General features: G+C 46.0%; 11 protein-coding genes across 11 annotated transcripts; 5 read left to right on the top strand and 6 right to left on the bottom strand.

Moving 5' to 3' along the window:
* Positions 1-70: 70 nt before the first annotated feature.
* Positions 71-2296, top strand: MCYG_03763 (NCS1 nucleoside transporter family protein; the record flags this gene model as incomplete). The annotated part of the gene is made up of 10 exons (XM_002848211.1): positions 71-108; positions 181-299; positions 368-510; positions 576-745; positions 806-1033; positions 1105-1486; positions 1542-1657; positions 1712-1789; positions 1847-2001; positions 2073-2296. The coding sequence occupies 10 exons, from the start codon at positions 71-73 to the stop codon at positions 2294-2296; spliced, it is 1653 nt and encodes a 550-aa protein (XP_002848257.1).
* Positions 2297-2454: 158 nt separating this feature from the next.
* On the bottom strand, positions 2455-4287 carry MCYG_03764 (conserved hypothetical protein; the record flags this gene model as incomplete). Its single annotated transcript, XM_002848212.1, has 4 exons — positions 2455-3353; positions 3408-3800; positions 3847-4163; positions 4199-4287. 4 exons carry the CDS (start codon positions 4285-4287, stop codon positions 2455-2457), a joined length of 1698 nt encoding a protein of 565 aa, XP_002848258.1.
* Positions 4288-4553: 266 nt separating this feature from the next.
* MCYG_03765 (mitosis protein dim1) lies at positions 4554-5130 on the top strand (the record flags this gene model as incomplete). Its single annotated transcript, XM_002848213.1, has 3 exons — positions 4554-4668; positions 4736-5026; positions 5105-5130. The coding sequence occupies 3 exons, from the start codon at positions 4554-4556 to the stop codon at positions 5128-5130; spliced, it is 432 nt and encodes a 143-aa protein (XP_002848259.1).
* Positions 5131-6168: 1038 nt separating this feature from the next.
* MCYG_03766 (conserved hypothetical protein) lies at positions 6169-7302 on the top strand (the record flags this gene model as incomplete). Its single annotated transcript, XM_002848214.1, has 2 exons — positions 6169-6306; positions 6430-7302. The coding sequence occupies 2 exons, from the start codon at positions 6169-6171 to the stop codon at positions 7300-7302; spliced, it is 1011 nt and encodes a 336-aa protein (XP_002848260.1).
* Positions 7303-7941: 639 nt separating this feature from the next.
* MCYG_03767 (mitochondrial hypoxia responsive domain-containing protein) lies at positions 7942-8660 on the bottom strand (the record flags this gene model as incomplete). Its single annotated transcript, XM_002848215.1, has 2 exons — positions 7942-8563; positions 8620-8660. The coding sequence occupies 2 exons, from the start codon at positions 8658-8660 to the stop codon at positions 7942-7944; spliced, it is 663 nt and encodes a 220-aa protein (XP_002848261.1).
* Positions 8661-9436: 776 nt separating this feature from the next.
* Positions 9437-10798, bottom strand: MCYG_03768 (conserved hypothetical protein; the record flags this gene model as incomplete). Its single annotated transcript, XM_002848216.1, has 2 exons — positions 9437-10611; positions 10675-10798. The coding sequence occupies 2 exons, from the start codon at positions 10796-10798 to the stop codon at positions 9437-9439; spliced, it is 1299 nt and encodes a 432-aa protein (XP_002848262.1).
* Positions 10799-12719: 1921 nt separating this feature from the next.
* On the top strand, positions 12720-13823 carry MCYG_03769 (conserved hypothetical protein; the record flags this gene model as incomplete). The annotated part of the gene is made up of 2 exons (XM_002848217.1): positions 12720-12795; positions 12865-13823. 2 exons carry the CDS (start codon positions 12720-12722, stop codon positions 13821-13823), a joined length of 1035 nt encoding a protein of 344 aa, XP_002848263.1.
* A 313-nt stretch (positions 13824-14136) lies between these two features.
* Positions 14137-15583, bottom strand: MCYG_03770 (transcription factor iws1; the record flags this gene model as incomplete). Its single annotated transcript, XM_002848218.1, has 4 exons — positions 14137-14383; positions 14438-14916; positions 14970-15052; positions 15109-15583. 4 exons carry the CDS (start codon positions 15581-15583, stop codon positions 14137-14139), a joined length of 1284 nt encoding a protein of 427 aa, XP_002848264.1.
* A 1089-nt stretch (positions 15584-16672) lies between these two features.
* MCYG_03771 (nucleoporin nup44) lies at positions 16673-18044 on the bottom strand (the record flags this gene model as incomplete). The annotated part of the gene is made up of 3 exons (XM_002848219.1): positions 16673-16771; positions 16828-17483; positions 17540-18044. 3 exons carry the CDS (start codon positions 18042-18044, stop codon positions 16673-16675), a joined length of 1260 nt encoding a protein of 419 aa, XP_002848265.1.
* Positions 18045-18529: 485 nt separating this feature from the next.
* On the top strand, positions 18530-20993 carry MCYG_03772 (origin recognition complex subunit 1; the record flags this gene model as incomplete). The annotated part of the gene is made up of 3 exons (XM_002848220.1): positions 18530-19258; positions 19312-19439; positions 19493-20993. 3 exons carry the CDS (start codon positions 18530-18532, stop codon positions 20991-20993), a joined length of 2358 nt encoding a protein of 785 aa, XP_002848266.1.
* Positions 20994-21183: 190 nt separating this feature from the next.
* Positions 21184-22519, bottom strand: MCYG_03773 (pre-mRNA splicing factor prp46; the record flags this gene model as incomplete). The annotated part of the gene is made up of 2 exons (XM_002848221.1): positions 21184-21381; positions 21419-22519. 2 exons carry the CDS (start codon positions 22517-22519, stop codon positions 21184-21186), a joined length of 1299 nt encoding a protein of 432 aa, XP_002848267.1.
* Between the last annotated feature and the right edge of the window lie 370 nt (positions 22520-22889).

Here is a 22889-nt window from a genome sequence, read left to right on the forward strand (position 1 = left end):
ACGCGGCTCCGCATGGTCTGAGTAATCCAAGTGCTTCTTTGTGTATTGGTATATTCGTTATTCCAGGAGGATGGTGGATTGGGAGAAGTTAAAGCGCAAGCTTGCCGTGTGAGTTGTTTTATAAGTTACAGCCCGGGGAGTAAATATAACCGTTGTTAAGGGGGATATTTGCTGACGTAGTGGGAACTACAAAAGACCGATAGAGGAAGACACTTATTATAAGAACACGATATGGTGTAATAGGGATTTGATACCCATTCCTCCCGAGCGACGGACCTGGGGTGCTCTGGGCTACATCGGTGAGTAGGATGAGCCTCTGGTCATTGCTATATAGTAGTATAAATGATTGACCGTTGAGTTCCCGTAGGATACTGGATGGTTTCTGGGTCATGCATTTCAGCATGGACGATCGGAAGCACCCTGCTAGCATTTGGACTTAGTCCGCAGCAGGCCATTGGTTGTGTTGTATGTTCCTCTTTTGCTTGGACTCCAACTACGTCGGCTGACACCGTAAGTAGGCTATTGGAGGAATACTCACTGGCCTGTTTGCTGTGTCTTGCGGGTGGATGGGCGAGCGACACCACATTGGGTTCACTGTTGCCTCACGATTCTCATGGGGCATGAGAGGAGCATATTGTACGTTTGCCGCAGCCCTTAGTGGAGAAACCGAGCTGATACTGTTCGCAGTCCCTGTCATTCTCCGATGCTTCCTAGGGTGTATCTGGTTTGGGATACAGTCGTACTGGTGAGATCAGAGGACATACCACATTCTCGTTGGCTTAATAGTACTAACATATTAAAACAGGGGAGGCCAGGCGACCAGAGTCCTAATAGGAGCCGTTATTCCAGGGTTCGCGCACCTAAAGAATAGCTTTTCCGAGAGCTCACACCTATTGACCAACGACTTCATCGGAATGGTTATCTGGTACCTTATCTTCCTACCATTGCTCCTGATCTCGCCTGAGCGGCTTCAAGTTCCTTTTGGTATTTCCTTCATCTTATTCGGGACAACTTGCATTGGTCTTTTGACCTGGTAAGCTTGAGCGGCATCCTTCCTTTGCGAATGACTGTTTTTTCTAACAGCAGTTTTTTTTAACCTCATAGGGCAGTAAAAACTGCCGGGGGACCTGGGTCGATGTTCCACCAACCTGCAGCTACAGACTCGGTGGGATGGGGTATGATGTTTGGCATATCATCTATCCTGGGAGCGTGGGGTGGAGGGACCCTGAGCCAATCTGACTGGACTCGTTATGCAAATCGTCCGTTGGCACCATCGTTATCTCAATTAATTGCCGCGCCGGCTACCCTTACTATCACAGCTATGATTGGTATAATAGTTACCAGCGCAGCAAATGATATTCTTGGTCGAGTTATTTGGAATCCTATCGAGCTCCTTGCTACTATGCAGGATCATTATCATTCAAGTCCACGGATTCGGGCTGGCGTGTTCTTTGCTTCTATAGGGACCATTTCGACGCAGCTTGCTGTATGAACTTATTCCAACCCTCTTCATATTCGAGACACACCTGACTAGAATGTAGATCTCGCTCGTCCTGAACTCTGTGTCAGCCGGAATGGATCTAGCCGGACTGCAGCCAAAGTATATCAACATTCGGAGAGGAAGTTATTTTATGGCTATCATTGGCCTTGTATCTCAGTGAGTTCCGCGTTTGGTCCAACTTTGCATTCCATAGTACTGACCCCTCTCAAGGCCATGGCAACTGCTTACCAGCGCGGATAAGTTTCTTACCATACTCTCCAGCTTCGGAATATTCATGGCTCCTCTGGCGTAAGCTATTAATCCTAAGGTAATATTAATATCAAATGGAAGCTCATTCATCCATAGTGGTATCATGCTATCAGACTACCTCATCATTAGGCGTCAGCGATTGCGTATATGTGACTTGTATAAAGGGGATACATCTTCCATATACTGGTATTGGCATGGCTTTAACTGGCGTGGTGCCGTATCGTTTGCTCTCAGTATATGGCCCGAAATCCGTAAGTTTATTCTAATAAGATATCTTAACGGCAGAACTCAAGGGGAGTGAGTTAACCCATTATCCACACAGCTGGGCTCATCGCAACCGTCAACAAAATAAAATCACCGGCACTACAGGGTTGGGTTAAGTTATTCAACCTTACATTCTTTGTTGGCCTTGTAATGGGGTTCTTTTGGATGACCATGCTTTCTTACGTCTTCCCGCCACCAGGGCTTGGTGAAGAAGCTCCGTTCGTGGAAGACTTTTCTCAGCCTGAGAAGGTGGTTAAAGAAACTGAAATGGCGTTGAACTGAGAAGATTCAAGGTCCATGTTTCCTAGGACAGTGGTGGGAGAATAATACGGAACTAAAGAGAACGAATTGTGAGGTAAAAGGTTGAGCCGGAGATGCAGGAACGAACAAACTCGGAGTGGAGAAAGAATTTGACATTCAATACCTCGACTAGCTCCTCATCACTCGATAGGAAATGGCCACATTGCTCTGGTTTCTTCCATCGTTCTATCTGCAGCCAATGCATTGTTTAAATATAGCTGATAAAGTTCTTCATTAAGACGTTTCTTTTCCTCCCAGTCGAGTTCCGGGTATATCCAACCCTCTGAGTCAGTGTTCAAGGCTTTTTTAACGATTTCTTTTAGAGTGTACCACTCCTCATATAAAGGAAGTTCTTTATTATAATGTGAGAGCTCGTCTTCGGTGAATTTTATCGGAAAGGGCTCTAAAAAGCCCAAATCTTGCCAATAATGGAATAAGTCAACCAGACAGGAACGAAGTGGAAATATCCCGTCCGTTATGGTTTCCCCGCCACGAATGTATATCTCCTTTAGAATTTGTGGAACCTCTAGCGCGTTGTGTAAATGAAGACTATGGCGAGCCGTGCAAACTTCATAAGCCTTAGCAAGGTAGTTCTGCTCGTGAGTGAATATTGCTATTTTCTTTTCTTCTGAGTCTAGTTGCTCGAGGTCAGGTAGTGGCTCGGGAGGGGTTATGCCACGGGTATAACCATCTAAAGGCTCCACTACGATAGGCCATCGTGCTTGTATGAACTTTGGCGCGATGGTAATGGAGTGCCAATCAATGATACTGGTGACTTCTATCGGCCCGTCTTCTGTTACAAATATATTTCCCATATGTAGATCTGTGTGCAGTAATGTAGGTGAAGAGTTCGCTACTAGGATCGGATGGCTTGAGATTGGAGGTACAAGTGCCATTGCGGACCCCAGCACTTTCTTATGGGAAGACGAACTACCGTAGTTAATAGGTTGGCATGCAGAAAGTTTTCTTGCGTTGGATGGAAACCCCTTAAGTAAGCTGCGCTTAATAAGAGCTTCCCCGAAACACTTCAGATTCACCCCTAAGAATATGTTAAGAATAGACCTCTATAAATAGAGCTTATATGAAGACTTACAAGGTCCGCTATCGAATTCGGATGATTCGATTCCTTTTTTGAGTACATTATCATTTGACCACGCACTATCAGCCGCTGGCCCCACACAATATAAACCAGCAGGGTCAATATCATTGTGTAGAAATACACAAGATGGTTCTGGAATGGAATGACGAAAATATAAATTGCCATATGCGGGAAATTGGAAGGATAGTAGTTGTTTCTCCATCAGAACAAGGCTCTCTATAACTCTTAGGCGGCCGGATTGGGATAAATCACCCCAAACAGTATGTAGCTGAACCCCTTTGGCCTTTTCCATTATGATATATTCTGCGCCGACTGGATTTTTGGGGTCCGAGCTCCATGCCAAAACTTTTGGAACCGGAATAGTTGTATGGGTTCGGACTATAAAGGCTTAGAGAATATATCATATACTATGTAAAGTGGGAATTTGGCTTACCAAATTCTAACACGGCAGCTTCTGATGCAGTTGAATACATCGGCAATCCCGCATGAGGGCAGGGTATCTTGGCTACAATTTCAGTGCCATTCTCAAGCGTCATTAAGAGAGCCTTATGGAACCCCCCTTCCATCTTATCAACCTTGGAAACTGATGAGATACCATTTCCAACAACTGACGTGACAAGATTGCAGAGTTTATCAATATTGAATCGAATATAGCGTTTCGCATACTGATACTCTTCGTCAACGAGAAAGTGCCCATTGTTATACTGAAAAATTTCTTCGTGACCGATAGGTTTGCCTATTAATATCAGCCTAGGTGTATAGTAAGTAATAAGGTGATAGCTTACCCACCGCGGCAGGTAATAGGGACACGCCTTTGAACAAGAGAAGCAATAGATCGGAATGACGCTCTTAGGAGAAACTTTGGTATCACCATGATCTGAATATCAAACGCAGCTAATAGTCCCCTACTAGAGGAGAATGTACCCATGCACAATTCATTAAGTAGTAGGTTGGGAAGGTCAATTTAAGGTTTGATATCACTCTTACGGAATAAACATAATCCGAAAGTTCCGAAGAGCCCCATTTTCGGGAAGTTTAGGTGCCTAACCACCTTCTTATCATCGCTTTTGATTTTGAACGATCCTCTCCTTCGACTACATCATTTGAGTCAAATCAAGCTCGAGAGAGCAAATCGAAAAAATGGGTTCCGTCGTCCTTCCCCATCTTACTACCGCCTGGCACGTCGACCAAGCTATTCTTTCCGAGGAGGAGCGTTTGGTTGTCATTAGATTTGGCCGTGACTGGGATAAGGATTGTATGCCCCCCTCTACTTATCAACCATGCAAGGCGAAGAAACTAACTATGCGCGCACACTAATATAGGTATGAGACAGGATGAAGTCCTCTACCGAATAGCTGATCGGGTCAAGAACTTCGCCGTGATTTACCTTTGTGATATCGACCAGGTGCCAGATTTCATCCAGATGTACGAACTCTACGACCCCATGACGATAATGTTCTTTTTCCGTAATAAACACATGATGTGTGATTTTGGGACGGGAAACAACAACAAGCTCAACTGGGTGTTGGAGGATAAGCAAGAGTTGATCGATATCTTCGAGGCGATTTATCGAGGTGCGAAGAAAGGAAGAGGTTTGGTTGTCAGTCCTAAAGGTAAGTGGTTGATTTCTAGGTTGGCCCTATTTATATGTTTAAGAGATATACATTTTACTAACGCTCCCTTTTTATCAGATTACTCCACCCGATACAGATATTAGTCCGTTTGAGTAACGTTGCTCACCGAGTGATTGCAAGAATGCAATGGAGACGCATGAAAAATTCCAGTACATATCTGGATCATCGGCCGCCCTTAATTCCATCCAAAATGGTTACCTCCCTCTAAGTTTCTTTGAATATGGAAATATACGTGACCACCTTGTTTCTCTTACGCGTGAGAGGAACGCTTAGCTCAAAGGAGGCTAGATTATTAAATTTCACATGCTAGCGCAATGGTATGTTTGCTAGAACTCACTTTTCTTTTACCTTATACATTTTTTTCTTTATTCAACCATTAATTCGAAGCTCAAAGGGAGCAATCTTTTGTTTTGACTAGAAAACTGAAGATACAAACGCCCTTACAAGGAGTGGCAGTCAAGTTGTCGAGTCTATATGGCGGATCATAAGGCATTAGGCCAAGCTGCTACCGGCCCCTGTGACAACCCCAGATAAATGAGCGTTCAGGGTTTATTTTATCATTCCGAGATAGCCTAGCTTCGGGTCAATATTCTAGTATGAATACTACATAGTATAACAAATGCAAAATTAACACATGAAATACCTATTGCATACGTGTACCAAACGGCCACACAGTCCCGTATAATTTAACTAGCCCTTGTTGTACATATATTGATTTGTTAAATTCTACCGATCATCAACGGACCAAAAAAAGGGCATCTATATAATGACTAAGCTACTGTATATGCCGAGGCACGCAATCACATGACAAGCCCGTGCTAATGACGCGCAAAAAGTTACTCGAACTAGAAAAACGCCATCATTCAATCTATTAATATTTTTCTTTTCTTTCTTGGTTCCTTTCGTTGTCTTTGCCGTTTGCTGCTGCAGCTTTCACTCGTTTGCCTTGGGGATTTTGGCTACTCCATCGGCCAGCTTCTTTATTTCTCATCATATATACCTTGAACGAGTTAGAATTCCCCCAAGGTTTTTTGAGGCTGAAGCGCAGATACGGCTTCCTCTACAACGGATTTGAATTACTCCTATTACAGCATAAGAGGGCTGCTGCACCGGGATTCACAATGACAGTGCTATCGGTTCCTGTAGCTCTGGCTGCTATTCATCTGGCCATCAAAAGAGCTCGTGCGCAGTTGACCTGGAAAAATCTGGCCTTACTATATATCTTACTTAATCTCAAGTCCGCACCCTTTTCGTGGCATGTAAGGTTACCCTTGATGCGCTGTCTGTTCCTCCAATTTGTGTCTTTCTACAAACTCCTCTGCTTTCAGTTGCAACCCTTGTCTGTTGCCCTTGACCCGGCTAACCTTCGAATTATCTTATAGGTTCGTTTATTCTACCATTTACTCAGCCGCATCAATATAAAAAAGCATATTTATCCGAATCCCAAATCGAAAGAGGACACCAAACCAGGCCATGTCCATCCCATCTTCGTACCGTCGAGTATAACGAGCAGGACAACACTATGGGAGACAGATTACAATATTCACAAATCAAACAGTACCTATTTCTCTGATCTCGATATTGCCCGTACAACCCTGGTGACAGACTTGTATAGTCCTGGCCTTGAGCTTGTCAAGCGCGAGATGAACAAGGAGCTCGATGCTAATGGCAAGCAGCTGTACCCGGGCAGGATTGCCGTGATGCTGGGATCTGTATACTGCACGTTCAAGAAGGAAATCAAAACGTTCGAAAAATATGAGATGCGGACCAAAATTGCGGGCTGGGATGAAAAATGGCTGTATATATTGACTTTCTTCCTCCGGTTCCCTAAACGAAAGGGGGAGCCTAAAGTTTTGCTTGCCGTTGGCGTGAGCAAGTATGTTGTGAAAAAAGGCAGGAAAACTGTTCGCCCTGAGAACGTGCTGCGAGCCAGTGGGCTGTTGCCCCCGCGGCCAGCTGGGGAGGAGGCTCCCTCCCCGCCGACAGCACTTGATACCCCTGTCAATGGCGAGGCCATTGGGTCTGGGGAATCCCTAGACGAGCCTCTTCTCCGCAAAGTGCTGACTCTGACAGAGAACTCGGATATTGATCAGGCTATGTTGGACAACATGAAGAAAAATAACGAAAATTCTGAGAAGGCTGGTGCCTGGGATTGGCATAGGATCGAAGAGGAGCGAATTCGGGGCATGAACGTTGTTCGATCGTTTGCTAACATGGACGCAAAGCTCCATGAAGAAGTTGATCTATCCATGTGATACGCCTTTTTCTCCTTCGGCCCGCGATGTATTATACTCTGTTCCTTTATTTTTGTTTCTTTGACGTGTATATACTTCTAACGCCGAGTTAACCCTTTGGAATTCGGAGTTTACCTAACTAGAAGGCAATTATGTTTGGCGGTTTTAGCATAGTGGAGAGGTTAATACATTAATACTATATACAAATCAACAATCTGCTTGTCATGTATATAATCTATTGTTGATTAGGAAGTGCTGTATTTTGGGGAATGGACAATCAACATATAATATTTACAGTCATAAGAACACCTTTTTTATCCCGAAGATCGTCAATTTAACAAAAGAAATGCAGCCCCGTCTGGTCCCTTTACAAAAAGTGAATAAAAGGAGGAAAGTGAACGTGGGTAATAAAACCCGAGACACAGGTATAACTAGTACATGGGCATCATTGGGGAAAACGAAGCAACTCCGGAATGGGGAATCCTTAGGACTAGGCGCGAGAGAGGAGATTTATTGCGAAGTGTCTCCGTTGGGTGGTGAAAGAGAGTGAAGTAATGTACACGAGCATGCGTTTCGAAAAATCGTATTATCGCCTAAAATGCGGTCAAAATAACAGTGTAGAGCAAGAGCAGGGACCACTATAGAGAGTGCGGTGACTGTTTATTGCTTATTCTTGACCTTTTCCTCTTGGTCGTGCATTCTATGTTCTTCTGCGTCGACCATATCTTTCCACAGGTCATCGGGAGAGTTTTTGTCCTTTTTCGACCTGGCCCTCACAGCATCTGCGATGCCGCGGCCTTTCCTCTGATCCGAGATCTCAAATGCGGCAGTAGCACAAAGAACAGCCAGAGTGAGGCCTTGGGCGTACACACGAGCCTGCACTATCTTCTGTGGACCAGACAGATATGGGCTTCGGCTAACGAGAGCAAACGAACCGGCCATACTCGCGATCCAGGTGAGGCCGACGATCTTATATTTTTCCCTGCGAGCAAATTCAAACACACGATCCCTGATGCTCATCTCTGCCAACTCCTGCTGGCGCAATCGGTTCTCACGGTCTTCTAAGAATTCCATGTCCTGCCGCTGGCTCCTCTCAAATGACCTGGATCCATGGTCGGCCGCGACGATGCCGGTGAACGTGCCTGTCGAGGTCACCAGGAACGCTTTCATGGGGAGTGTGAGGTTCCGGACTCCGGCCCATCGTTTCGATGCTATCAGAACACCGGCCCAGCCGCCGATGAGACCTGCAATTCCACCGATAGTTACTCCTTGGAGGACGGCCCTGGAGAAATTATTAGTATCAATGATGAATCGGTCTGTAAGGGAAGAATGGCTGACTTGTTGTGAGCATCTTCAACTTCTTTGGTAAGGAGCTTCATCTTGCAGTATGTGTGTGTGGCGGGTTGAACGAAAGACTGTTAGACTTGTGAGATTACCCAACGCAAAGAGATGCGACTGTTCTATCGTTACATAGGGAGAAGAAGAAGCTGAAGAGCGTAAAAGTCTGCTGATACAAAAGATGCTCCACGATGAAGTTTTCCGTTGCTTATGACGTTTCTCTGCAACGGCAAAAACTCGGCTTCGGGGTTTGACGGGATTAGCTAAGACAAATCAGCCCATCGGATTTTCGTGCTTCACAAAATAATTCCAAATCAGCCGTCTTGCCGTTGGGTTTTTGGGGAAACTGGCTTTTAACGCCTATACACTTCAGCTTCTTTTCTTCTCTTTTTCTCTTCTTCTTCTCAACATACAAAATATAACCAAAAAGGGGAAAAAAGACAAAGATATAGTCGATTATATAATACTCTTGATTATATAAGATATATCACGTGATACTTGAACATTTTGATGATGGGAAGGCAGATAGAGAGGGAGAGAGGGAGGGAGAGTGTGTGTGTCCGAGACCTTTGTATAGAGCATTTGTGTCTGAACTGCAAATCAGAGCCTAGATGCCCAAATCGCCTATTCATTTGGAGCTCGAAAGTTTCGTTTGCTATAAAAGAGCACTAAGCCCGTATTGATGCTGCCCCCGTTGGTTGCTGGTGGCCTGTTGCTTCCATATATAGGTCCTGATCTCGTATAGCCGAGATAACCACGCCGTATCTGAAGCTCCGTGATGACCCTGGAATCACATCTCAACACACACCTTGTGTATTCAGTCCCCTCTAATGCTGCACCACCACTCACTCTGCCGTACAAGCTCCCCATCTTCACCGCCCAGTAAACTCCAATACTTTTGCTGAAACCAGGCCTTTGCCTCCCAGCTACGGACATCCCAAGGTGTTCCAGTGGAAGCATACCCTGTGGAACTATCTCGGTCCTTCCTCCCGATTCCCGCACCCCCCCAGCACACTAGACCGGAAAGCATATCGAAGAAGAACTCGTCCTCATCCACCTCGGCTTGGTGGGTGATGAGATTCTTTCGCAGCGTTGGAAAGGGTAGGATATCTATATACGGGTGATGTTGGATGGTAATCTGTTCGCAATTCGGCCTCAAGTCGGGCTTTAGCACCTTGTACATCTGCTTTACCTCGGTAATGGCGCTCTCTTTGTCAGTGTCATCGGTAGACTCCATTATGGGCCTGAAAAACGGCGACAAGGACTCGTCAGCACACACTGCTGCCTCACTGATACCAACATGTAATCCAAGATCATGGATTGCAGATAAAGTGCACAACTGTTCAAGGCGAAGGTTGTTTGCATACGGATCAGCCGCACTGCGTTCGAACCTGAGTATCCTTATATTGCCAGTATAAAATGGATTCAAGCCTTGCGTCTCGATTTGGAAGTGAGGGCTAGAGCACCCGCAGTCGATAGTAGCAGCCCAGTCTGATTGAAAGCAATGGTCATATTTATCATATATGATAAGGGAGCCATCAACACTCGTAGGGATGCTTGGTGTCGATGAAGCACCAGGCATATCTATCATAGATCCCCAGGTGTCTAACGCAAGCGAAGGGTTGTTTGAGGGTGAAGACAGTGCTGTAGAATTCCGCATACTTTCAGGTGATATCGTATCATCAAGCTGTGAAGTATATATTGTAGAATCGCCCAATGTATTCAATCCTTGAATATCGTCTGGCTGGGGAAGAAGGAGTTGCCATTCTGCCTGGGCCCATGATGGCGGTGAGGAACAGGAAACAGACAGTGTAGAAGCACTGTGAGAGATGGAGCCATCCGAAATGGCATCTTCTAGGATATTAGGCGATTCTTGAGCTTCAACTGTCTCCGGTTGGCTGGTTGCAGTAACCGGTGTTGTCCCAGCATTACCGCTCTGCGTAGAGGCTGCAAGTTCTTCTAGGTAGCTCATACGCTCACGGAGCTTTTCTCCTAATAGATAAATTCCATTATTCATTTACGTACATTCCAAACCCAGAGAGAATATACACTCACGGTACTTTCTTTGTGCTCGAATATTTTGTTGCCGCCTCTTCTCCGGGTCACGACGGGTGGGCTTCCGCTTATCTGTTCCCACTTTCCACTTCTGTGGTTCTACATTTTGCGCCTGATACGACATTGTATATGACCCAGTTATCGAGGTTCGAACAAGTTGCCCAGGGGCAGCTCAGCTACCTACATAGCGAGGCGTGGTCAAATTAAGCTACATTAGCTTCGGTGGGTCCAGGCAGAAAGATTCTAATAGGGTTTGCAGTGACAAACCGTAAATAGTAGCAATCCCAGATAAGTAGAATCAACACCAGCTACCCATAATAAGTCATGACTTCTCGTCACTCTAATGCTTCAGTTAGGGAATTCAGGTCCGCGGAGCCTACCTATAGCATTCCTCTGGATTCAAAACGAATATGAATGTTATAAGCTAGTAGGCTTTGTGGCTGCCAGACTTAAACAGGCTGTGACGCTGTGCCTCGTCATGTTTTCGGTGTTACTTTCTACAAGCCAGGTTAAGAAGAGAATTAGTGTATATACATCGAAGTTAGGCAAAAGATCTTATGTAAAGATTTGCTAAATACCTGAACAGCAGTCAGAAGGGGAAGTAATGAGTAAGTAATTCTATATACAGGGCAAGTATAATGGTTTGATGTCGCATGTAACCAGACATGATTGTCCTGTACCTTTAAACTCATGTCCTATAGATAGGTGTTAGTTCAACATATCTGTCGCCTTTAGTGAAGATGAGGAGAGATGAAAACAGTAGACCAAGGCCAATAAATCTAGAAGCTGGGTACCAGCAATAGAATGAGTAACTTTGGTACAGTTGTACAAGCTAACAAGGCGATGCAGTGGATTCAATAGTGGCTCGATAGCTATACTATATACTATAGAAATATTATAAGAAAAAGCTCTAAATGAAGGTTCAATCAAGTGGACCGGGAAACTAAAAGAAACAAGACTTTTGTGTGAATCTATATGTTATACGAATGCATTCTTTCGCTGGAAACATGGAGTAAACTTACTGACTTCTATGCTTCGATGCTGGCCTGTCTCTTGGGGTTGCTTCATATGGATAACCCGTAGGAAGGTGTTGTAGTTATATACTCCCTCCGTTCAAGTAGCTAGATATGCCATCTTGTATTCTATAGACCAAAGGATAAAGGCTGCAGCACCACAGTTCCCAGCTTGGAACAGAGTCTCAGCGAAGTTTGGCGGTAAATTTGCTGTAACTTTGTAACAAGCTATGCCAGGCATAATTCCAGTCAATGCTAGTAGACAGTGCAGAAGCGGCAGTGATGATATTGAGCGTCTGTTTCATGAGATTCAGGGTATAATTGCATACAAAGCAGCTAGGGCGGATATCCTCTGGAATTCCCATGATAAAACGGTACCAGAGAAAAGTAACCGATGAAATAATCTTGATGGCTTTATTATCTTTGATCATCAAGGAAGCCCGAATAGAAACCAGAGAGCTTGCACTACGCGGGATTTCAGGCCTCGTCAACTGTACTTCCGCATATCCTAAAGAGCTTGCTGGTCTCTGTGGCATAAACGACATTCGTCTAGAATTAACATATGCATATAGGTACTTTAGAGAGCGGCGAAGATTGCCTCCTGGGCCGCAGATGTCTTGCTGGACGAGGTCGACTTTTGCGAGGCTTCAACGAGTGCCACTTTGCTTCCGTTCCTCCGAGCGCATCGTTTCACCCTCTAGATGATTAGTTCAAACATATACCCACAAGTAATGACATGTTGACATCAAGAATGCAGATGTTAGCGCTCCGCCTCATGTTCAGCCAAGTCAAGAAAAAGAAAAGAAAAAGTGGCTCTCGTCAGCCAAAAAAGCTTCTGGACTACAAAGCTTCAGCTCCTCTCGACGGTATATAAAGTCCACGAGTTCGCACTGGATGTTCTAAGATGGCCAGTTCGTATCCTCAACGACTTCCGTTACCTCTGCTTTGCCTTTGATATCCCTTTGTTCGCTGTAGAGAGTGAGCCCATATACCCCCCTTATATATATACCAGGTTATCCGGACGAAGCAACCATGGTGAATCTGCAAACCGTACAAGCCCACAATGCGACACTCAAGTCGCTAGGCCCAGGTCTTGTCGCAGTGTTTGGTGAGTCCTTATTATTGCTCTTCTGTAGAATTTCCCTTCCACCGGCCAATATCACTAACTGTCTTCTAGTCGGTGGCACCTCTGGCATTTCTCTCTCAACTGCCCTCGCCCTCGCCCGCCACTCTACATCCCCCAGGATTTACCTTATCGGGCGCAGTCAGTCTGCTGCAGACAGTGCGATTGCCTCGATGAAAGACATAAACCCTTCAGCCCAGCCCACCTTTCTCCAAGCCGACGTATCTCTCCTTAAGAACGTGGACAACGTATGCAAGGAGATTACAGCTAGGGAAAAGAAGCTCAACCTGCTTTTCATGACTCCTGGCACCTTCACGATGAAAGGCCGGGACGAGACGGCTGAAGGCCTCGATCGAAAATTCGTGCTGCATTTCTATGCCCGGATGAGATTCATCACCAACCTCCAGCCCCTTTTAAGCGCAGCGGCACAAGATGGCGATAATGCCGGGCTGTCCCGTGTTGTCACTGTATTAGATCCGCATGCATCCCTTCGCGCCGGTGGCTCCGGTAGCCTCAACTTTGCAGACTTGAGCCTGAAGGATACCTTCAGCCTCAGTAAATGTGCCGCACACGCCAGTATCATGGCCAATTGTTTCATCGAAAGCATGGCTCAGAAATACCCACACACATCCTTCGTCCACTCATATCCTTCCGGCGTGGCCACAGGTTTGCTGCGTGGCCTCCCGTTTGGAGGCCTCCTGTCGGCCGTCCTGCCAACGCTGCTAAAGCCCTTCATGGTACCGCTTGAGGAAAGTGGAGAGAGGCATCTGTTTGCCGCGACGAGTAACAGGTTCCCTCCCAAGGCTGATGGTGACAGCGTGGAAGGTCCCGTGGCGTTGGGCAGTGATGAGACAAAGGGCAGTGGCAGCTACTTGCTGAACTGGGACGGAGAGGTGTTCCCTGCAAACAAAAAATTATCCAAGATAAGGACTGAGGACGGTGTCGAGAAGGTGTTGCAGCATACCAACGAAGTGTTTAAACGAGTGTGCGACGAGGGCAAGACGTATCCCTGAAGTTGCCGTGAGGATCATTAGCAAATTTGTACATTTAACCACGATGAACTTTCTTGTTCAGTTCCAAATCCAAATTCGCCCAAGTGCAGCTAATTATTGTTGTATTTTCATGCTTTGAGTTCCATATACGCCTAGAATTACATTTCATTGCAAAAGATTGAGAACAAATAAAGAAAAAAGGGCCTCGCAGAGGTAGAAGGGAATGAATCGGAATCGCTAAAAAGACATAAAGCAAGAAGTCAACTTTGCATAAGGGAAGGGGTAGTTGGTTATGATGTTTAATGAGCGAAAGAAAAAAAAAACAATGACGAATCTAGCGCTTCGATCCCTTCGTGGCAGCGATCTGTCTGGCTTTCATGCGCCTGAATCTGTCTTCTCCGCTGGCACCTAGAGGGCGAGCAAACTTGCTCTCGGAAAAGCCAGTAGACCGTGGTACAACGGTATAGGTAGTATGACTGCTTTCAACACGAGCACGATTGGCAAGACGAGGCGGAAGCAGCTCTCTGGCACGCGCTTCGGCAGCTGAAGCTTCAGCCGATACGGTTCGATCGGCAAGTTGACTAAGAAGGTATTAGGAATTATATTACACAACTTCAAAGGTTTGGGGAACATACCTAGGGTCAAAGTCGACCTCCTCGTACACTCGCTTGGAGTAATCATCACTTCTCTGGAGGATAGGGCGGGTCCACTCGGCGAGGAGACGTTCGGCCTGGCGTTTAATCCCGGCCTCTGGTCGCTTACTCTTCGTATAAAAGACTATAACTTTGCCAATACCACTCGCGATTAATGCTTCCTTGTTGATAGGCAGTCGTAGTAATGCCGCGAGAAGGTCTCGTTGGATATTGTAGGCAGGCAAGGAACCGTCATCAAGCGGCTCGAGGAAGAACTTAACAGCTTCCAGAAGGTTTATTTCCGGGTCGATAAGACTGTTGACGTATTGGTTCCGGTTGAGCAGAGACACTACTTCCGGAAGCATTTTTAGTTTGTGCATTGCAGGGCGATTCTCTTTGCGGGCAATACTGTCTAGACGAGCTGCATCGGTCATACGCTTGCGAACGTCTTCGATTTCGGCATCGGCATAATCCGCCAAGTCCTATAACTCAACCGTGTTAACAGGAGCCAGAAGGGAAGAACAGGGTAACCCACGATTCCATCTGCCTTCTTGAAGCGTCTTTTCGAAGGTTTCTTCAGTGCTTCGTCCATCATCCGGTCCAAAGCTCGGCGTCGCCCTGAACAGCCCAGTTAGCGAATTGAATGAGCTATTATATGGTCGGTGTGTACTCACTGGTAGCAGGATCCAAGGACTCCTCATCGATCTCTTCTTCGGCTTGCTTCTTGCTCTGTCTAGGAGCCCGCTCTCCTCCTCCCTCTCTGCGTTTTCTCCTCCGTTTGCCGTCCATCTCCTCTCCGCCACTGAACTCTTCACTTCCTTGCTTCTTTCTATGACTTTTCTTATCTCTGCGCCCCTCCTTCTTTTTCTTCTTCGTCTGACCATCTCCATCTTCTTCGGTTCTCCGGCGTTTATGGCGACCAACCAGTTTTAAATTTTCTTCGTCGATGGCGAGTGCAGGGCGGTCATCAATCGCGACATTTGCAGGGTCGAAATCTTCAAATTGCGCCTCGTCAACATCAGAAAGAACCGACTCATCGTCGGATATATCTGCTGCAATATCCCTGTCCTTGTCAAGGGCAACATCGTCTTCATTCTCGTCTTTATCGAGGGCTGGTGAGTCCAGGCGCGGTTCTGGAGATTCTGACATCCTGTCGGTCTTGCGCGTTGCAGAAAGTTAAGCCGGATAGCTGCAGGCTCGAGCTCTGTCTGAGTACTAAGACTAATACCACAGGATAGTGTAGCAGCCTGCGAGAAGCAAATAGGATAAGAACGCAAGAGGCGAGGAAGCGCAAGAAGTTGAAGTTGAAGAAGTTGAAGAAGTCGAAAAAAAAAGTTGAAGTGAAGTTTCCCAGAGCAGGTTGACTTGGCCTGTGCGCAGCTGCGAACTTTCAATAGAAAAAAAAACTTGAAGTTGAATTTAATAAGAACAATAAACGCTTGAATAGAGCAACTAACACCAAATACCGCCTATTCAGAGGAGATACGTTGTATATTCGACAGATCTACCAATATGTTTATGCCAGGTAAATATACAGGGTCCTACTTGCAGCAAAAGAAACATGAGGCTGTTTTGCTAACACGTTTTATAGGTCAAGAAACAGTCTCTCCAGAGGAGATAAAGGTATGTGAGACTATAGGCCATCTAATCCGAACTATAGCTTACGGGATATATGTAATATAGGCTGGAGAATTGGAAGCTATTGAAACCCTCAAGATGGTTGCCACAGGAAGTGTGTTGCTATACCTCTGTAAGTACTGGTTTGTTTGCTATCCATTAAGCAATAGAATGATGCTAATTTATATTGTGATAATAGCTCCTTTCGCCATTGACTTCCTTCGAAAACTCTTCTAAATCAGTACATAACCGACTATACCCTGATTTTTTTAGTACTATGGATGGAGTTCGATAATGTGGTTGCGTATTAGAGGTTTTTATTTTACCACGGGTCACGCAAACACGGCTGTTGGGCAAGAATTGTCTATTAACAGAGGGTAGCCAGGGCTTGTTGGTGTCATAATCGTACATGTATGAATATAAGAAACTAGAAGCAAGAAATTTAAATGTCAAGTGATCTTGAAGCTGATACTTAATCCACCGCAGACATCCCCCATAACGCCGTTTTCAGAGGCATAGAAGATGAAATCGTACATCAGAAAAATAAAATGATAAAGGAACGTCAATTAGAGGCTTATGATAAATAATTCGGAGTCGCTTCAGGCGCTATAATATCCACGATCAAGAGGGTATTGACAACTCCAAGTTCCCAAAATCCTTTTGAACGGCAGCAAGTTCCTTGTTGAGATGTTGGATCTGAGTGGCGTAGTCCTCAAGGATCTAAAGATTTATTAGTATTAATCTCTGGCGAATAGAATATTTTCTCGTAGACATACCTTTTTGGCTGTTTTGAGAGCTGTGTCGTCAAGAGTATCATCCGCCTGGCTGGATGTATCATTCCCTATACGCTCTATTTCGAGCTGGAGGCGCTTTGAGTTCTCCCTGATGGCCAACATCCTGGCCCAAATCTCTTCCGACCTGCCATTAAGGGACGGGTCGAAAACCGCCCGCTCTAGTTGGAAAAGCTTCTTTGCTAATTCTTCCTCGGCCTGGTCCATGGCATACCCACGATTTCGCAACAACTGTGTCTTTGATGCCAGGGCAAGGCACCTTTGGCTCAACACTTTGTGTTTGCGTCGACATGCTGCTATTTTAACCGAAATAGTCAAGTCATGTCGCGACAATAACTCTGTCAAAGCATTGTTTATTTCGTGTAGTCGCGTCTGCATCATCGATAAAAAGTCTTTTTGTCTTTGTGTACGCTTCCCTAGCTCCCAAAATCCTTGTACAAGAACAGGGACATATCCAGGTCCCGGGCGTTTCCTCAATGCCTCCTCCCACTTGTTCTCGTCATCGTTGGGGCCTGGCTGGAAGAATGGTGCAGATTCTTCACCCACGTTGTTGTAGAGATATCCACGGAATGGAGACGATCGACTTGTTGCGTCCCATTTGTCCTTTACAATCATAATTTGCATAGGTACGGTTCGGTGGACTGTAGATAAGATGATTAGCAAGTTGCTTTCCGCATAGGAAAAATTCGTCACTTACCGCCCGTCATCCCTTGACCTGGAGTCCATATCGTTGAGCCAGCAGCTTGTGAGAATCCTAGAGTCTGGCCTAGCTGGGGCTGTTGTTGCTGCTGCTGCTGCGAGACAGAACCAAACCCAGAAAATGGTTTCCCCGTCTGCGTTTGAGGCTGTTGCTGCTGTTGCTGGGTGGCGCCAAATCCTATGAAAGGGCTCGCATTTTGTTGGTTTTGGGGCTGTTGCTGGGTAGAACCAAGCGTGAACCCTCCACTTTGCTGTTGCGGCTGTTGCTGTGCTGTGGTGCCAAATCCAGAAAATGGGCTTGGCTTTTGCTGTTGATCAATGCAACCAAACAAGCCATTCTGTGGTTTCTGCGGGAATGATTGTCCGAAAAGAGAGTTCCCCTGCTGATGCTGCTGTTGCTGCGGTGCGCCAAAAATGCTTCCACTCTGCTGTGTCTGGTTTGTTGACTGGCCGAACAACGAGGTAGTCGAAGGCTGCTGGTTCTGCGTCCCAAAGAGCGCCATCTTAGTTATTATCAAAGACTAGCTGGCTTATTAACTCGTGGATGGCACGTCAATAGGTTAACGGTATAAACTAGATGAAGTCCTCGTATGTGCGTGCTGTTAACCAGACGGCGCTTGGTAACTGAATATAATACCAGAATCGCCGTTTTATTAGGAAAAAATCCGTAGCATCGAGAAGTTTTGAATCCAATTCCCGCTTTGAGACGCAAGACTTGCGGTTGGTTCGTGAATAGTTTCGTGCCTGAATTTATTTCCAAAACGGGTCAACTTCAAAACTTATATCACGTGATAAAGAGCTCAAAATTGTATTTGGAGCTAGTCCTAGTTAGGAATAATCTCAATACGTCAAGGGAAAAGTTGACATTATATTGTATATCTGAACGAAGAAGCATAAGGGGGATACATGAGGTTTCTAGGGCCAGCAAGATGGATTGTTTCTGAAACTGCTTCCAGATTTGTACATACCGTCAACTCAGACTAGCAACATGGCGGCCCAGGATACCAAGGAGAGCAAAAGCAAGAGAGCTCAAGAGCTAGCTCGACAGTGGCTAACCAAGGGAGGTATATTCCATGAGGATTCTGACGATGAGTTGGGGTCCGAGGATCTCCCATGGGAATGGATTTATGAAGACACTCAGGCCTCCCCGTTAAAGCCCTCGAGAGGTAGGAAAGCTGGCCCTAAAATAATAGGGGCGAGGATGGGCTCATTTGAATGCAGACTCGGCCACATTGTTCTCCTGAAATCTCCCGAAGCTGGGAAGGACTGGGCTGGGATAATATACGAATTCCTTGATGATCCTGATCCTGACAGCGGTGATATTGTCAAATCTATGAATCTAATGTGGTTTACTTCTCCGGATGAATTTTTATCTACAAAGAACAAGCAGAGGGATGATGCTTTGCCTAACGAACAGTATATAACGACTGATTTCAATATCAATCCTCTCATGTCTATAAATGGACGAGCAATAGTGATGTCCAAAGATGCGTTCTACAAAAAATATCCCGATGGAAAGCCGCCAAAGGGCAAGGCTGCCACCGCAGAATTTAACAAGTGCATCATTTGCCGGCGGGGGGTGAAGCAGCTCCAGGGGAGGTACACTGACGAATTTATATGGGAAGATATCTACACTGAATCTGAAGAAGGAGTCTTCAACCTTTTCGAATATATCAAAGATTCCCTCTCCAAAGCCAAGAAACGAGCCCCAAAAGGAGTACGTACCAGATCCAAGAAGCTTTCCACCTTACCATCGCTAACGTATTTTAGGCTGTGAAAGAAAAAGGTGATGATGTTGTTCCATCGACACCCAGAAAGCGCCAGAAGACAGAGTCAATAGCTGGCACCCCCCAGTCCCGGCAACGCCAAAAGTACCTAACGACGCCCACACATAAAAGGTAAGGCCCTTCTTCACAAATTCGAAAGAACTCGATATTAACAACGACTATAGAATTAAAGTGAAGAGGCCACTTGAATTCACCCCCCTTTCTACTCGCACTCTTTCTCCTTCACACTTCACAGCGTCTCCATATCGACAGGCTCGAAATTTGCTTCATGTATCCAGTGTCCCGACATCCCTGCCTTGCCGTGATGCAGAGTTTAATTCTGTTTATGACAGTCTTCACACTGCGATTAATGATGGGACTGGAACTTGCATTTACATATCAGGACCACCTGGCACAGGCAAGACTGCCACAGTTCGTGATGTCATTGCTCATTTAAACACACGAGTGTTGGATGAGGAGATGGATGACTTTATCTTTGTGGAGATCAACGGTATGAAAGTCACAGATCCGCACCAGTCATATTCTATGCTCTGGGAAGCATTGAAAGGTGACCGCATCTCACCGTCGCATGCACTGGATTTGCTTTCACGGGAATTCTCTCGGCCCTCCCCTCGCCGTGTTCCTTGTGTTGTTTTGATGGATGAGCTGGATCAACTAGTTACCAAAAACCAGTCTGTCATGTATAATTTCTTCAATTGGCCTGCACTTCGACATTCTCGCCTTGTGGTTCTTGCTGTTGCCAATACAATGGATCTTCCAGAACGAACTCTCAGCAATAAGATCTCTAGTCGGTTGGGCCTTACTAGGATCACATTCTCAGGATATAAATACCAAGAGCTCATGGAGATCATCAGTTCACGACTAGAGAACGTCCCTGGGAATATTGTAGACGCAGACGCAGTTCAATTCGCAAGTCGGAAAGTTGCTGCCGTTAGCGGTGATGCCCGTCGTGCGCTCGACATCTGTCGTCGAGCGGTAGAAATAGCAGAGCAAGTCAGCGAGTCCAAAGCAAGAGAGAGACACAAATCATTTATTACTTCCTCTGTGGACATTGTTGATGATGCTGATCTAACGTCTCTACCGCCAACACCTAGCAAAAGCGCATCTCGACGCAAAGCCGCAGCCCTTTTAAAATCTCTTCAAAAGGAAGATACCCAAGATGCAAACACTATAGATCAGGACAGCTTTCCACGAGTCACCATTGCTACTATTAAGCAAGCTATTCAAGAGGCAACATCCACTCCCCTTCAGCAGGCTCTTCGATGTCTGCCACTTGCATCAAAGGTACTTCTTGCAGGACTGCTGGCGAGAATTCGACGAACAGGAATTAATGAGTCTACTGTTGGTGATATCCTCGATGAAGCCAAGCGTATATCCGATGCAGCAACGAGCGTACCTGCTTCCTCTAGTGCTAAACTCAAAGAGAATTTGATTTGCAATTCAGAAATTCAAGGAATGGGGTTCGCGACTGTCGATCTAGTAGATGCAGGGCTTGTCGTCCTGGAGGGAGATCATGGAGTAAAGTCAGGGGATGGCATGAGCCATGCATTGGGGAAAGGGAATAGGAGTAGCAAAGTTCGCCTAAGAATTGCAGCAGAAGATGCGAGGGCAGCTTTTAGGGATGACCCAGAAGGGAATATGTTGGGTTTGGGTTTTGATACATAATGTAAGATTAAGAGAATAGGCATAACTAATGCATTGGTCTGGATTTACAATAAAGTATGGATTGATTGTTGATAAAGTCATAACAAGTGTAAAGTTTACAAAAAGCAACTAGTGCCCTGAACGAAGTATTCCCAAGCCCACTGAGAACGCCATCAAGCACCATTATCAGAAATTTGATATGCAATTCTTTCTAATACCTCTTTCTCCCGAGAGTTGGTTTCCAGTCTAACGGATGTGTCTCGGGCGTAGCTTCATCATCAGGTTTCCAGATCTTTATCGTCTTATCAGCCTCTCCGCAAATTAATCGCAGGCCCGTCTTATCAAACGTAGAAGCCATGATGCCTGCTTCGGCATCCAAAGAACCCGGCTGCGCAATTGTGTCTAGAGACTGGAAACGGTGACCCGACTTCCAGTCCCAGAAAGACATGGAGCCGTATCGCCACCAGAGACAAGGACATATCCTCGTTGACGGCGAGAGTGTTGATAATGGCATTCTGGCCTTCGAAGTTTTGCATGAATGCACCTTCTGGGCATTTCCACTGCTTTATGCTCCCGGCACTGGCGCTTGCAAAAGTGAACTCCTTCGGGTGTATAGCGAGCGCTCTAACTCCTTTCTTGTGGTGCGTGAGAACGCCCATTGTTTTGCCAGCAGCCAAGTCCCATAATCGCACTGTTGCATCGAGGGACGAAGAAATAACCTGAGGATCCGCTTCTTGACATTTTACGTCCGAGACTGTGCCTTTGTGGCCGCTGAGGACATGTATGTTGCTTCGAGTACGCATATCCCAGACACGCGCCACACCATCTCTGCCTCCTGTCACCAGTATACCCAGGGTAGGATGTAAGGAAAGAGTATAGACACCACTGAGGTGTCCGTGATAATGTCGAATAACTTTGTTCGTTTCGAGATCCCAGCATTTCACCATCTTGTCTTCTCCACACGAGAATAGGTATGGGTGCCTTGGAGAAACCGCCAGGCCTCTAACCGTAGATATATGGCCGGTTAAGGTAAGCCGTAAAGTTCCAGTAGCCAAATCCCAAATCTTTATGGTCCGATCGCCTGCACCACTAGCAAACCATTGATTGTTAGGTTCTACCGCAAGACTTCGAACCCATCCTAGGTGTCCCGAAATCACTCGCATCAACTTCCATGGCGCATGCCAATCCGGCTTTGGTTGCTGGGAGATATCCAGCCTTTTTATAAGGCTTGTAGGAGCGCCATCTCCACTTGATTGTGTACCAGTAGGAGCAGAGCTCTTCACCAAGGCAGTTGAAGTTCCTGGCTCTGGTTTTATTTTGGTGCGCTTCCCTCGTGCCGTGGCCGCTTTTGCCTGCTTCTCTGCTAACGATGGAGGCAACGTTTGTACATCCCCGTATTCCCTTTTCCGTCGATATGAGACACCGATAGATTCTGATGATATGGGCGTGGCGGGAAAGAGGTAATCGGAGCCAAAGAGTTCGTGCGTTCGTTTGGCGGATTTCCGAACAGCTTCGTTCGCGGAAACGTCGTTTTGAATTACCTCCATATTTCTGTTTTAATCCTGGGCCCGATCCAAGGATGAATGGCTTCAGGGTTGCGCTGAAATCTAGGAGCACGCCAAAAGGAGCGTGTCCAGGAAACGCGCTACTAGTTCAGCAGGCAAGATAGGATTCGGCGTGTATTCGCAAGGGGTAAATGAACCCGTTCGCCTGAGAGTATCTGTCAGGATACGCCTATCCAGTGTTTAATGCAAATATTTTGGTATGCAAGTTCTGTTAGCTGGTGATGGTTTATGGTATGACTTTGAAGCTTGCTTTTGCGGCTAAAAATGAAAAAGTTGCGTCTCGCCGCCAAGACTTGATCCGCCATCCAAAACATCCGCCATCAACTGTCAAAGGCTCCAACTGTTGTAAGTG

Source organism: Microsporum canis, genomic scaffold, assembly GCF_000151145.1.
Source record: "Microsporum canis CBS 113480 supercont1.3 genomic scaffold, whole genome shotgun sequence".
NCBI classification, from domain to species: domain Eukaryota; kingdom Fungi; phylum Ascomycota; class Eurotiomycetes; order Onygenales; family Arthrodermataceae; genus Microsporum; species Microsporum canis.